We start from the raw sequence: 13,448 nt of genomic DNA on the forward strand, positions 1-13,448 counted from the left end.
TTCGGATTCCAAATGTTATGCAAAAAATTACCTAATTTTTATTTGGAATCAAAAACTATTTTCATAGACACGATAAAGTGGTAGCTAGCCTTTGTTATTTCTTGGCATTGCTCAGAGAAAAGCAAGGGAAAAAGTTTCCTAAAGGGATCACTAAAATTCATTTAAATTTCAAGCTACTGGCTTATGTGACTATACTATTTACCATTATTTTGGATTGTACTCTTTCTATTTATAAAAAAAAGTTTACTCTAAAAAAAATAACATAAAAAATAAATTTCAATTAATGCATTCATCTCATACTGCTTTCTAAATAACACACACACACACACACACACACACACACACACACACACACACACAAAACCAAACCTTCAGCAAAGGGCCAGGCTCTGGCTGAACACTCCATGTTTCTAAAATGAACTTTAAAAACTACCTCCAGTGAGTCGCCCCCCCCCCCCCCCCCACTGCCCCCACTGCCCCCAGCCTATGGTGCCAGCATTGTGACTGAGAGGGCTTTCCTGGGGCTCTATTTTGGATTTCCCATGCCCTGGCCTCGCAAGAGGGGCGGTCCCTGGGGGAGGGTGTGGTCCCTGGGTGAGGGTTTGGTCCCTGGGGGAGGGGGCGGTCCTTGGGGGAGGGGGCGGTCCCTGGGGGAGGGGGCGGTCCCTGGGGGAGGGGGCGGTCCCTGGGGGAGGGTGTGGTCCCTGGGGGAGGGTGTGGTCCCTGGGGGAGGGGGCGGTCCCTGGGGGAGGGTGTGGTCCCTGGGGGAGGGGGCGGTCCCTGGGGGAGGGTGTGGTCCCTGGGGGAGGGGGCGGTCCTTGGGGGAGGGGCGGTCCCTGGGGGAGGGTGTGGTCCCTGGGGGAGGGTCTAGACAGGCCAGCGTCCTGTGTGTGGAAGCTCTTTCCTGGTACAAGTGAGGGAAGCGCGGGCTCTCGGCAGTGAGGCCCAGAGGTCATGGCCACGGCCGGGCACAGGTCCGCGTGGCTGAGGCACGTGGCCGTCGGCCGAGGGGGAGAGTCTGGAACTGCCTTCTGATTCCAACAAGGGCTTTGGGAGGAAGAGGCCCAGGCCCCCCTGCAGGTGGCGGGCGTGGGGTGCGCTGCAGCGAGGGCGGCACCTTCTCCCGGAGCTGCGCCAGGGAAGGGCCTGCGGCTCGGCCAGCAGCCTTGGCTTCTCCCAAAGCAGCTGCTCTGCGAACCCCCTTTCCTCCTCCGGGAGCCTTGTAGTTCGCAGACGGTGCGGCCCGAGGAGTGGGCGCTCACAGAGTGGCGGTGCCCGCCGGGAGGAAACCACTAGGAGAAGCAGCCTCGGGGACGCCTGCTTACCCAGCGCACTGGGCACCGCCCTTAAACGCGCTCGAGTGGGAGTGGGTGACACGGAGAGCCTGGCGGGTGTCAGCAGAGGGGGCAGGAGCCCGGGCGCTGGCCTAGGCCCCGACATGGCCGAGCAAGATGGGCGGCACCCCTCGTGGGGTCAGGGCCTCTGACCCAGCTCCGCCAGCACCCGGGGAGGCTCACCGCAGAGAACGGGCTGTCGGAGTCCAGTGAGCTGCCCGTCCCCACTCCCAGCCTCCGGGCGGGACGCCGGCCCACCCAGGCCCCGAGGGCCGCTCACCGTGACCGTGTTCTCCTGGATCACGTAGACCTGTGGGTTGTAGGTGTCAATCTCCGCCGAGGCCGTGAGCTGCACCGTCTGGAAGGTCGCCTGCGAGGTGGGAAGAGGGACAGGTTTCATCCCAGCGGGAGGGCAGGCACGGGACGCGGCGGGCGGGTCATTCATCAACTGCCGCGTGGAAAGCGACAGAGCAAGTGGCCATCTGAAGACGCCAGACACTCAGCGTCCCGAAGCCGGGGACACGTGACGGGCGCACACGGCACGTGCCGGGACTCCCGCGGGGGTGGCCGCCCTGCGGTAGCGATCAGTCCTCTCTCCAGGTGACTCCCCCTTAAAACACGGCTGCAAAGCCAGGGTTAGAAGTGACGTTTATCTCCGGGAAAGGCCGCAGTGCAGATTTCAGAAAACTTAAGTTTGCGGCCTGAAGGAAAATTGCAAACCCCCTCCCTTTTTTAGAGACTCGGATACAGAGAACAGACTGTCGGCGGCCAGAGGGGAGGGGGTGGAGGGGTTGGGTGAGAAGGTGAAGGGACTGAGAAGCGGATGGCAGCTACAGGACAGTCCCGGGATGGAACGCACAGCGCGGAGAACACAGGCAGCGACATTGTGATAACTACGTACGGGGCCGGGTGGGCACGTTGTAAAGCGTATGATTGTCTAACTGCTGTGCTGTATGCCTGACACCAACACAAAACAACACTGAATGCAGACGGTAACAGAAAAATAAAAATACTAACTCGATAGCTGTTATTTATTTGCCTGCGTAAGTGATAAATGGGATGGGAGAGCGGGTTGGAAAGGGAAGAGAATGCTTTCGGGGTGCACGGTAAAAGGACACTGCTTATCGTGTCCTTGAGCTCGACCGTACGTGTCCACAGCGGACACCCCTAACCTTTCCTCACGCTGTGTCACAAGACTAATCATTTCAGGTTTCCCAATGTAGGCATTTCTATAAAAAGCACCGGATTTGGGGCCGGCCTACAGAAGGCACGTGTAGTTTATGCTGGCGTTTCTAGGAACCTATTATGAAATAACTTTACATGCATTCCTGGATCTACTATCAAAATAAACCATTTTCATGGATACATCATGGATGTGCCTGTTCTATTCTCTGTGATGTGAGCGCTGAACTAGAACAAAGTGCCTGGATCTGAGAGCTGCCCACACCCCTGGCTGCCAGGGGCACAGGAATTAAGGGACCCCATGAGGGCATTTGCTGGTGTGCCTGGAAGCCAGAAGGGGAGCAGTGAGCCTCATGTCCATGGCCTCCATCCTCCCTCTCTCAACATGGGTACTGCATCCGAAACTAACCCTGGTCCCTGGTCTCTGAAGCATTCCTTCCTGGGGGAACAGCCCGGCTGGTGTTGACCAAATCAAATCATGGTTTGATTCCTGGTCAGGGCACAGGCCTGGGTTATGGGCTTGATCCTGAGTAGGGGGCGTGCAGGAGGCAGCTGATCAATGATTCTCATCATGGATGCTTCTCTCTCTCCCTCTCCCTTCCTCTCTGAAATCAGTAAAAATATATTTACAAAAATAAAAAGTGGTGTGCGCACTGGGCTCTCACCAGAGAAGGGGGGGACCAAGGTGGAATGGGTACCGGCTCCAGGCAGAGAGGAACCCTGTGTTAGATCCACCTGCAGGCAGCTGTGAGATCAGTGGGGAGTTCCAGGAGGGGAGGAGCCACGCGCATTGGGTCTGGGCGCACCGGGTCTGGGCGCATTGGAGCTGGGCGCATTGGAGCCGGGTGCATTGGGTCCGGGCGCATTGGGTCCGGGCGCATTGGGCCCAGGCGCATTGGGTCCGGGCACATTGGGTCCGGGCACATTGGATCCGGGTTGGGTCCGGGCGCATTGGGTCTGGGCACATTGGGTCCAGGCACATTGGGTCTGGGCACATTGGGTCCAGGCACATTGGGTCTGGGCGCATTGGGTCTGGGCGCATTGGGTCTGGGCGCATTGGAGCCGGGCGCGGTGAGGACATGGGAAGCCAGACAGTCAGGAGGAGGCAGAGGGAGACAGAGCAGGGCCGTCCCCAGGGCAGCAGTGGGCACCTGGCTCTGTGCCCAGGACTCTGCTGCCGGAGGCTGCCGGAGGCTGAGAAGCAGGTGCCTCTGACCAGGGTGAGCGCTGGGAGGAGGGAGCACAGGCCCCCGGGCGACACCTCTGGCCACAGGGCACGCCCCTCGGCAATGATGGCCCACGGCCCGGGGCGCGGTGAACCGTAACTAGCGGTTACTCACGGCGGCGAAGGTGCCGTTCCAGATGCGCGTGGACACGTTCAGGAAGTACTCGGCCCGCACCTGCGGGTCTCGCAGCCAGCAGGTGACGTTCCCGCAGCGGGCGGTCCTGCAGTTCTTCACGCACCGGGAAAGGGGGAGGGTGAGTGCAGGCTTCCAGAGGAACGGCCCCCCATTACAGCCACAGACTTCACAGCCACAGACATTACAGCCACAGACGCTACAGCCACAGACATTACAGCCACAGACTTCACAGCCACGGACGTTACAGACACAGACGTTACAGCCACAGACATTACAGCCACAGACGTTACAGCCACGGACGTTACAGACACAGACGTTACAGCCACAGACTTCACAGCCACGGACATTACAGCCACAGACGTTACAGACACAGACGTTACAGCCACAGACATTACAGACACAGACGTTACAGCCACAGACATTACAGCCACAGACGTTACAGCCACGGACGTTACAGACACAGACGTTACAGACACAGACGTTACAGCCACAGACATTACAGACACAGACGTTACAGCCACAGACATTACAGCCACAGACTTTACAGCCACGGACATTACAGACACAGACGTTACAGCCACAGACTTCACAGCCACAGACATTACAGCCATGGACATTATAGCCACAGACACTACAGCCACAGATGTTACAGCCACAGACGCTACAGCCACAGATTGGGGGGAGGGCTGCAGGGAACTGGCAGGAGTTCTAGCTCTTCACTGAGCCCCACATGGACAGGCACGCACCCGCCACCTGCCAGTGCCCCTGGGGGGAGGTCCCAGCGTGAAGGTGGGGAGGAGGGTACCCCACGCCGTCTAGTCACTGTTTCTGACAAAAACGCCCCAAACGAATCCGTGTTTATCAACCATTACTGGCTGAGCAAGTCGCTGAATGCACATACGAGAGGCCTACGCCTTAGTCACGCATGAGCCAGAACTGACAGAGACTTTCCTTCCATTAAAGGGAAGCTGAGTAAGAGAATCAGGAGCTGCCTGGGACCGGGGCGGGGAGGGACCGGGGGTGGGGGACGAGGAGCCCTGGGTCAGGGCAGCTGGACACAGGTCGCCGTGGACTTGCCCAAACCAGCGGACTCCACAGCCCCCGAGGGACGCACTGTGAACTCTGACTGGCGTCTCAGATGCAGGTCCATCCCGTGACCAGCACACCATCCGATGGGGGGGGGGGTGTCGGGGAAGCTGTGCCGATGTGGGGGCCGGGGGTGCACAGCAGAGTCTGTACTTTCCACTCAACTTTGCTGGGAACCTAAAGCTGCTCTGAAACATGGTCTGTTTTAAAAAGCCTGTGACAGTCACATGGCCTCTGACATGCATGTAGCAGCGCACACACGTGTCCTGTGTGCATTAACGCTGCGGGCGTGGAGGCGGCTGTTCGTCACACGAGTGCTCAGCTGCTCTCCCTCTGAGAACTGCCGTTTCTCTGTGGTTTTCTGAGTCGCCATCGCCATGTTTGGTTTATGTTGTTCCCACGTAGCAACCGTCATTTTGACACAATCAAACCGTTTCCACGAAAGGGAGGACATGCCGAGGGGCCAGCGTGTCGGCAAACCCTGAGCGAGCTTCTACTGGGAATGCTCAGCTAGTAGACGTCAACCACGTGTTGCCGTGATTACACTCGAACCACGGAAACAGGGAGCGACTGCTCCCTCCTCCCTACCTGTCCACCCCCATCACCCCATAAACAACTTCATCCTGACTTGGGTGTGCGTTTCCACCCCTTGATTCATCCTGGCTGAGAAAGGCACATGGGAAACCTATGACATTCGAGGGCAGGGGTCAGGGGGTCGGGGGGGGGGGGGAAGGGCTTCATTTCCAGGCGACTCTGACAAGAAATCCCCACGGGAACTGCCCGCACGAGCCCGTCCTCACCAGGTCTTTGAGGTGCCGGAAATTTTCGCTCTTGAAAGACACAGAAGCCGGCGTCTGTCCTATTTTCAGCGGGTCCACGTCGGCACTGCAGCTGATGTCGCCGGCCTGCAGAGGGGGCAGCACGTCAGTCTAGGAGGCCACGCGGTTTGTGGGGTCCCTCAGCCTGTGAGGCATCTACTGGCACAGGTCGGGGCTGGGGGCGGGCAGGCTGGCCTCACTGCCCACCTGGGCCCACTTCTCAGCCTCACTAACGTCACCCCGAGCTCACATGGTCCTGCCTGACTCGGTGGGGCTGCTGGGTCCCACCTGCGGGGAGACAAATTTGCAACAACAACAGACGGAGTTGCCCGGCCGGGTGGCTCAGTGGTTGAGCACCGACCCATGAACCAGGAGGTCAGGGTTCGATTCCCAGTCAGGGCACATGCCCAGGTTGAGGCTCCATCCCCAGTAGGGGGCGTGCAGGAGGCAGCTGATCCATGATTCTTTCTCATCATTGATGTTTCTATCTCTCTCCCTCTCCCTTCCTCTCTGAAATCAATAAAAAATATATTAAAAAAACACACGAAGAATAGCCTGAGTGATGTAACGCAGGGCTCTCTGCTGTGGAGCACTCTAGGGTTTTGATTTCCTGTCGTCCCCTGCGCACCCTGAGTGACATCAGCGCAGCTAAGCACCAGCTGGCGCTGGCCATGTCGGTCCGAGTCGCACTCTCAGCCCGGCTGTGAGGACCACTGGGCCTTGAAGACGAGCAGGTGCTGCGGCCGGAGCCACAGAGATGCCACTCAAGTGCCCGGGGCCTGGGCATCGCCTTCCTCAGACCGCGACGCAGGGACGGACCTGAGCAGCCAGGGCGGACAGGGTGCAGGGCGGCCGCTAACAACAGCCTGTGGGCCGCCTGCCTCCTGTTGGGGCTCAGCTGCCCACCGCCGGCCAGCCGACCTCTGTGGCCAGGGCGCTGCGGGGGGACCCCCCCTGCCCAGGAGGCGCCTCAGGAAGAGCCTCTGCTGTCCACACTGACATTCGCTTTCTCACCGCAGCACCCGCTGCTGCTACGAGATGGACGTCAGGAGAAGAGGGCCCCTTCGCAGTCTCCGTCCACACCTGTTAGGCGGGGCACCCACCCGGCGGGGCCCACCCCGAGGGCGCACGTCGCTCTGGCGCTCGGGCCGCCCTCACCTGGCCCGTGTGCACGCCCGTCAGGTACAGGAGCGGGTTCTTGTCGGTGGTGAGCTGGGGGAGGCGGATGCGGACGGAGGCCATGCTCACGGGGATGCTGCCGGTGGTCACCTATGGGGACGGAAGGACACGCTTTCGCTCCTGTCCTCACAGTTGGGGCGCCGGTCACGTGGCCGGTGCGCACGCCCTCCCGGAGGTAAACATGGTAAGACCCACGGGAATAACACCCTCGTCCCTGCTCTGGGATTAAAGGGTCAGCGCGGCTAAGGCACGGGACCCACGGCCGGCACTGACTACGCTCCCCACGCGTGCTGTTCTGCTGTGACTACTAACGGACTCAACGTCTCGTTACGGAGGCCGTGGCCGGATGCCACGCGTCCTTTCTGCCTCCCAGCACCTGCATCCCAAACAAGGCTCTTCGAAAGGCTCTTCTTAGGAATCACCAAACTGCAGGGCTGCAGCCAGGCAACGGGCTAGTCAGAGATGAACCAAGAAAACTGCACAGGCTCAGGGTGGAGGGTGAACGCCCTTACTTCCCACGGTTTCCCCGTGGTTAAAACAGCTGCTTCAGCAACTTAATGTCTCTTTATGTAACCGACAACAACCTTTAGATTAGCAATTGCTCATACCAGCCGGCCCTGGAGCTGGACTTACACATATTTCCAGATATGCCCAGCATGCCTACAAAACATACTTGTGCACAGACGGTGAGCTCCTCGGATCGAAGGCACGCGGATGCCGCCCCAGAGACTCCGCCCGCACCAAGCCGTGATAGCAACGTTCCGTTGATTAATGTTGAAAACTTTCTTTCGAAATACACCCCTTAGCCCGCACCCAGGACACACAACCATGCACAGCGCCCCGTGTTTAACGCCCCCACCCCCAGGGCCATCTCAGTGACTCTCAGGGTGGCAGCTGGACCAGCAGCATTCCGTGGCCTGGGAGGGAACTCGCTAGAAATAGTTTCAGACCCACCCTCGACCGGAAGCTCTGAGGACGGAGCCCTGAGACCACATGGTAACAAGTCCCCCGGGCGACCTGATGTCCACTCAAGTGTGAGAGCCACTAGCACATTTCAACTTCTCCTTCTGTCCTCCTCCCTCCCGATGCCCGCCTTCGGGGCAGGCGCACCAACCTTAACGGAGAAGGCGAATTTGGGGCCGATGTCATCAAAGGTGCGCACCGTGGAAGGGACATGCCCATCCGAGACTTCATAAAAGTTGATGTTGGTCGACCTGTCGGGGGATGTTGGTGAAGCAGACAGGTTAGCGTTGCTGTTCTTCTCGAAGCTTCGTGCTACTCTTACTTACGTACCCCCTGGCTCAGGTGACAAGCAAAAGCGTTTACGTTTAGGGACAAAAAGCTAAATGAAACAAATGCTCCCGATGGGCCACGGGCCAGTGGTCAAGCCTGAGGCTGAAGCAAATCCCTTTCAAAGCACGTCCCTCAGAGATCTTCCCGCGGAATCTCTGTGCTGCGGTATCGCCGGTGGTACCATTCTAACGTGAGCACCAACGCATCGCTTCAGGGCCGGCGGCGGCGCCCTGTGGAGATCGGGCCACACGGACTGTGTGTCACTCAGTAGACACTTGTCCTCGGTGAGGGATGAGTGACTGATGGGCCGGAGGGTCTCCCACGGGGTGTGGCTGAGCACGGCGATGAGCTCGGCCGGAGCTCCGGCCGGCACACTCAATCCCCGGCGCCGCGAGCCAGGACCTGCGTCTGTCTCCTCTCCCCCGCCCCTGTCTCGGTTCTGAGACCACTCTGTGCTTTCGGTCCAAACTAGGTCAGTCAGCCTGTGTCCATCATGAGAGCAGAGAAGACCTTCAGAGGCTGACCCAGAGGTTCTGCCAGATGTGACCACCTGCTGGGGACAGCCTCCTGGGGTTCGCAGTGCAGCCCTGACCACGTCCAGGGAACCCCGACAGCCCGGCCAGACTGGAGAGGAGTGCTACACCCCGTCCTCCTCACTTCCGGGGCTGGGGCTGGGCTCCGACCAGGTGGCTTCGCTGGGGTGGGGGCAGGGAGAGGGTCGGAGACTGGGAAGCAACATCTGTTCCCACCAGGTCGTCTACCCCAATTATAGGACACTGATTATATGTCCTAAAAAATTATAGCGGACATTTGCTGCCATTGTTTTTGTATTTCTGTACTGAAAATACTGCCCTTCTCCTCTTTTTTCATGCCTCCCTTAGAAAAACATTTCCCCCCCAAATTCTCAAAAGGAAAGTCCGTCAGAGGGAGACTTAAATAGACATGGCGAGCGTCCAGGTTCTGTCTGTGAAGGCACCGGACTGTGGCCGGGGGGGAACGGGAAGCTGAGGAGGCGGAACAGGAGCCTGGCCCTGAGCTCGGGACCCTCTCCCCCCCCCCCCCCCCCCCCCCCCCCGCCTCCAGGCCTCCGGGGGCCGGGGCAGCGGCGTCTGAGCTGGTTAACGCGTCCTGCTTTTGCGTTTAAAGAGACCCAGCCCCTGGCCATCTGTGACCTCGGCGTTTCTATGTCACCTACGTGTGGGCCAGCGTATGTACGTTAGCAGTTCGCTATGCCGGGGAACCTGTCAGAAGTAATTCTGCTATCACCCATTCCCACCCATCACATTCGCACAATACAGCTGCGCATTTATACAGCATCCAAGCGGTGGCCAAGGCTCACGCTCCATCATTGGAAAGGACTTTTTTTCACCAAAAAGGTGTTTGTTTAAACATGTCCCCCCGCCCCCCAGCATTGCTTGTGATGATTAAACAAACCAGCAAAAAAAGCGAAACGTCCAAATATGTCATTGCTGTTAAATTGGTGACATAAGTTACAGCCCAGCCAGGAACAGGACAGGTTAGAGTGGATGTCCTGACAGAAATTTTCTGGGATCACATAGCAAGCAAGGCTCAGCCAAGTGTTAGCAGTGTGTTTGTGAATAGTGTGTGTGTGTGTCTCTGCGTGCGTGTGCGTGTGTGTGTGCATGTACGTGTGTGTGATGCTCACGTCCTGTAGGAAAGCACACCCTGGGTCCGGAAGGGATTCTAAAACAGTCCCTCCATCGTCGTCTATGGGCCGAGCAGGGGGGGGGGGGGGGTGATCTCATTTTCCGTGTGTCTCTCTCTCCACCGCTTGCATGCCTCGCCAGGTGCATTCAATGTCCTTCTTTTAAAGAACAAGGCCATCCAGGGATCGACGGGGTGGTAGGACGGAGAACCACTCTAGTTTTACTCTTCATCGTTCTTCCCATGAGCTTTGTAAACCGAACGATATTTCTTAAAGGACATCCGAATATCTCAGAGTCCATCTTTCCATCACAAACATACAGCTGAGATGGCAGTGAAGTGCCCCTCAATCTTACATTCATTTCATGGTAACATGTCTGAAAACACTGGCCGTGGTGGGCGGGCGGAGTCATAAAAAGGCTGTATTAAGAAAAAGCATTTAGCTTGGCCGGCCTGGCTCAGTGGCTGAGCGTCCACCTATGAACCAGGAGGTCACGGTTCAATTCCCGGTCAGGGCACAGGCCCGGATTGCGGGCTCGATCCCCAGTGTGGGGCGTGCAGGAGGCAGCCGATTGGTGATTCTCTCCCATCATTGATGTTTCTTATCTCTCTCTCCCTCTCCCTCTCCCTCCCTCTCTGGAATCACTAACAATATTACAAAAAAAAAGAGGATGAGCATCCGGAGGGTTTTGGAGTCACACGTGCCATAAACCAGTGACGGCGGTGCCCCAGGCCACGCCTGCCTACCTGGTGATGTGGATTTCCGCGTCGTACAGCAGGCGGATGGTGAAGTTGGCCGCGTTGTCTGCCTCGCTGGCTTCCTCACTCTCGCTGTGGAACCAGCATTAGGAAATTACTTGAAGGAAAATATCAGAAAAGCTATCCATGCACGACTTCGTTATGTTTTACCTGGAGGCCTGGAAACTGACAGATGCCCGATTCTGAAGGTTTTGAAGATTGAAGTCGAAGTTAATCGTAAACGTCACCTGCGTACAACATTAAAATCCGTCAGTGCACGATGCTCCGTACTCAGGCCCAACGTGAAAAAAAAGTTTCCCCAGAGAGCGGACGCCCTCCAGTGGATTCCGAATGGCATGCACCACGAGCTCCCCAATGTGCAGAACGTGTGGTTACTGGTCCGCCTGGCGCAGCTGCCTGGCCTTCAGAATCAGACGGGCTCCACCCTCAGTGACACAGGCCAGCCCGCCGCCAGCACACGCCTGTCCGTGTTTGGAAGCTCTGTGCGGACGTGAAGCGTGCTCCTCCGGGGTCAACACATGACCACCGGGGCCCCGGGTAGCGCACTTAGACCAACCGTTGGTCAACGCGTTCAGAAAAGAAGAACTTCCCATCGCCTGTGTGCTTTTGGGGATGCACCGCATGGGGGAAATCTTACTTTTTAAAATATGTACATTTCTTGATTTCTGAGAGGAAGGGAGAGGGAGAGAGAGAAACATCAGTGATGAGAGAGACACATCCCTTGGTTGCCTCCTGCAGGTCCCCAGGATCGAGCCTGCAACCGAGGTATGTGCTCTTGATCGGAATCAAACCTGGGACCCCTCAGCATGGGCACTCTATCCACTGAGCCACACCGGCGAGGGCTCACTTCTATGAGTAACTTAAAGAGAACATTCAGATTCTAAACTCGTCCTCTGAACAGGCAGGCAGCGGTGCTGTGATGCCCGTGAAAGGTGACAGCTCGTGAGGAGGGCGGCTGTGGGTGGATGAGAGGGGAGCTGAGGGGGCTGGCGTGGGTTTCAGGCTGAAACGCAGCTGGTACCTGCTGTTGTGGCTTCAGCGCGGGGTAGCCTACATCGCAGGCCACGGATTTCTGAGAGGCAGCCACCTGGCACATCACTTCCGTCCCGTCCACCTGAACGAGGCCAAGGAAACATGAGCGATTAGTATGTGCCGTGTGTGTGCAGGCACGGCCATGCTGAATGGCGCACAGCGCATGGGCACTTTAGCGCCAAGGCTGGTTGGTGCACACTACAGTGACCTACTGTCCCCAGGACTTAGCATCCAGTCTTCTCCAGGTGGCCAACGCGCTATTTTCGTTGCTAAGCAGGACACGCAACAGCCACAGGAGAGAGGCCAGATACTTGAATTTCCCCCCAGAATTGATTCATTCGCTCTTATATTTCATAAGCACGAAATAATTGCAATCCCAGATGGAATGCTGTCTTAAATACATATCTTTCTCTTAATGTAGTTGAAGTTTGTAGTTTCACGAGAAGAAAACAAAATTGTATGCTGGTGTTTATTAATATTCTTTAAATAATTTCAAGACTGTTTTTTAGTTTTCCTCTTTAGAATAAGCTGTCATTTTGCACAGGGAAGTTAAACACTGAAGTCAGAATGGTTTAGGACGCTACGTCTGTTAAGTTCGCATTGCCTTGAGCTGGATGGGACCGGTTCACATTCTCTCATCACAGGCAGCTGGTTTGGAAAATCTTAGCTTTTCCCCCTCCTGTTCCCTGCGCGGTGGCCGAGGGGACGGGGGCATTCGCGGTCAAGTGCGCCCCTGGGATAGTCATCAAGCCGACACGACTAACTGACCTCGCCGGAATGCGTCCCCTGGCAGCCGCCCGCCCGGCCCAGCTGCGGGACTGAGCGCTCGGAGCAAGTGCAGCTCGGAGCATCTGAGCTCACGGTGGCCAAGGACCTGGCCCGGCGGCAAGTCTCAGGGCAAAGGAAAAACTGAGCCGCCTGTGAGGCCGGCCCGGCCCGGACGCGGAGCCAGGCAACGTGCTCCCGGGGTTTAACGCGTTGGGAGCCGCGCACTCAGGCCTGAGGGGGCCCCTCGTGGTTAAAGAGTTTCCCTCGCAACACGGAGCACAGACCTCGGGGGTCGAGCTGAGGGGAGGCGTGACTGAGGAGTGAGCCCCCGTGGACCCAGCACCACTTACCGGCAGGGACCAGGAAGCAAAAAACAGGTTTTCTGAGAAATCCACACGGAGCCCAGTGTTGTACGCACTCTCCCTTTTGTTTTTCAGTGTCACTGAAAAGGTTAACCTCTTGTTTTGGTTGCTGACAATAAACGGTTGTTCTCTGTTAAAAAAAAGGAGAGAGAAAGTCATTAAGGGGGGAAAGGGGTCAGCATTCAAACACCTCAGTCATTTAAAAAACAAACTCTTCAGATTCACTTCGAATACTGAGAAAATTGCCCGGTAAGAAACTGTCTTCAGTGCAAAATGATGAGTAAGTGCTATTGGGCTTTCTTCTTCTTCTTTTTTTTTTTAAATATATTTTATTGATTTTTTACAGAGAGGAAGGGAGAGAGATAGAGAGTTAGAAACATCGATGAGAGAGAAACATCGATCAGCTGCCTCCTGCACATCTCCTACTGGGGATGTGCCCGCAACCCAGGTACATGCCCTTGACCGGAATCGAACCTGGGACCTTTCAGTCCGCAGGCTGACGCTCTATCCACTGAGCCAAACCGGTTTCGGCTGGGCTTTCTTCTTTGTTGCCTTCAGTACAAGTCGGGGGAAGGAACCACCCCAACACAAGTGGTTGTACAGTCCTTA

General features: G+C 57.0%; 1 protein-coding gene across 2 annotated transcripts in view; it reads right to left on the bottom strand.

The window, feature by feature from the left end:
- The window catches only part of ITGA2 (integrin subunit alpha 2), a 68,651-nt gene that overhangs the window by 5,720 nt on the left and 49,483 nt on the right, over positions 1–13,448 (bottom strand). For both annotated transcript variants that reach the window (XM_036307990.1, XM_036307991.1), the window contains 9 exons: positions 12,828–12,969; positions 11,699–11,791; positions 10,828–10,904; positions 10,666–10,749; positions 8,075–8,174; positions 6,940–7,050; positions 5,764–5,868; positions 3,857–3,970; positions 1,615–1,704 (listed from right to left, as the gene is read on the bottom strand). In XM_036307990.1, the coding sequence (XP_036163883.1) occupies positions 1,615–1,704; positions 3,857–3,970; positions 5,764–5,868; positions 6,940–7,050; positions 8,075–8,174; positions 10,666–10,749; positions 10,828–10,904; positions 11,699–11,791; positions 12,828–12,969 (916 nt within the window). The remainder of the gene's footprint in view (positions 1–1,614; positions 1,705–3,856; positions 3,971–5,763; positions 5,869–6,939; positions 7,051–8,074; positions 8,175–10,665; positions 10,750–10,827; positions 10,905–11,698; positions 11,792–12,827; positions 12,970–13,448) is intronic.

The sequence above is a fragment of the Myotis myotis genome, unplaced genomic scaffold (assembly GCF_014108235.1).
Source record: "Myotis myotis isolate mMyoMyo1 unplaced genomic scaffold, mMyoMyo1.p scaffold_m19_p_5, whole genome shotgun sequence".
Lineage (NCBI taxonomy): Eukaryota > Metazoa > Chordata > Mammalia > Chiroptera > Vespertilionidae > Myotis > Myotis myotis.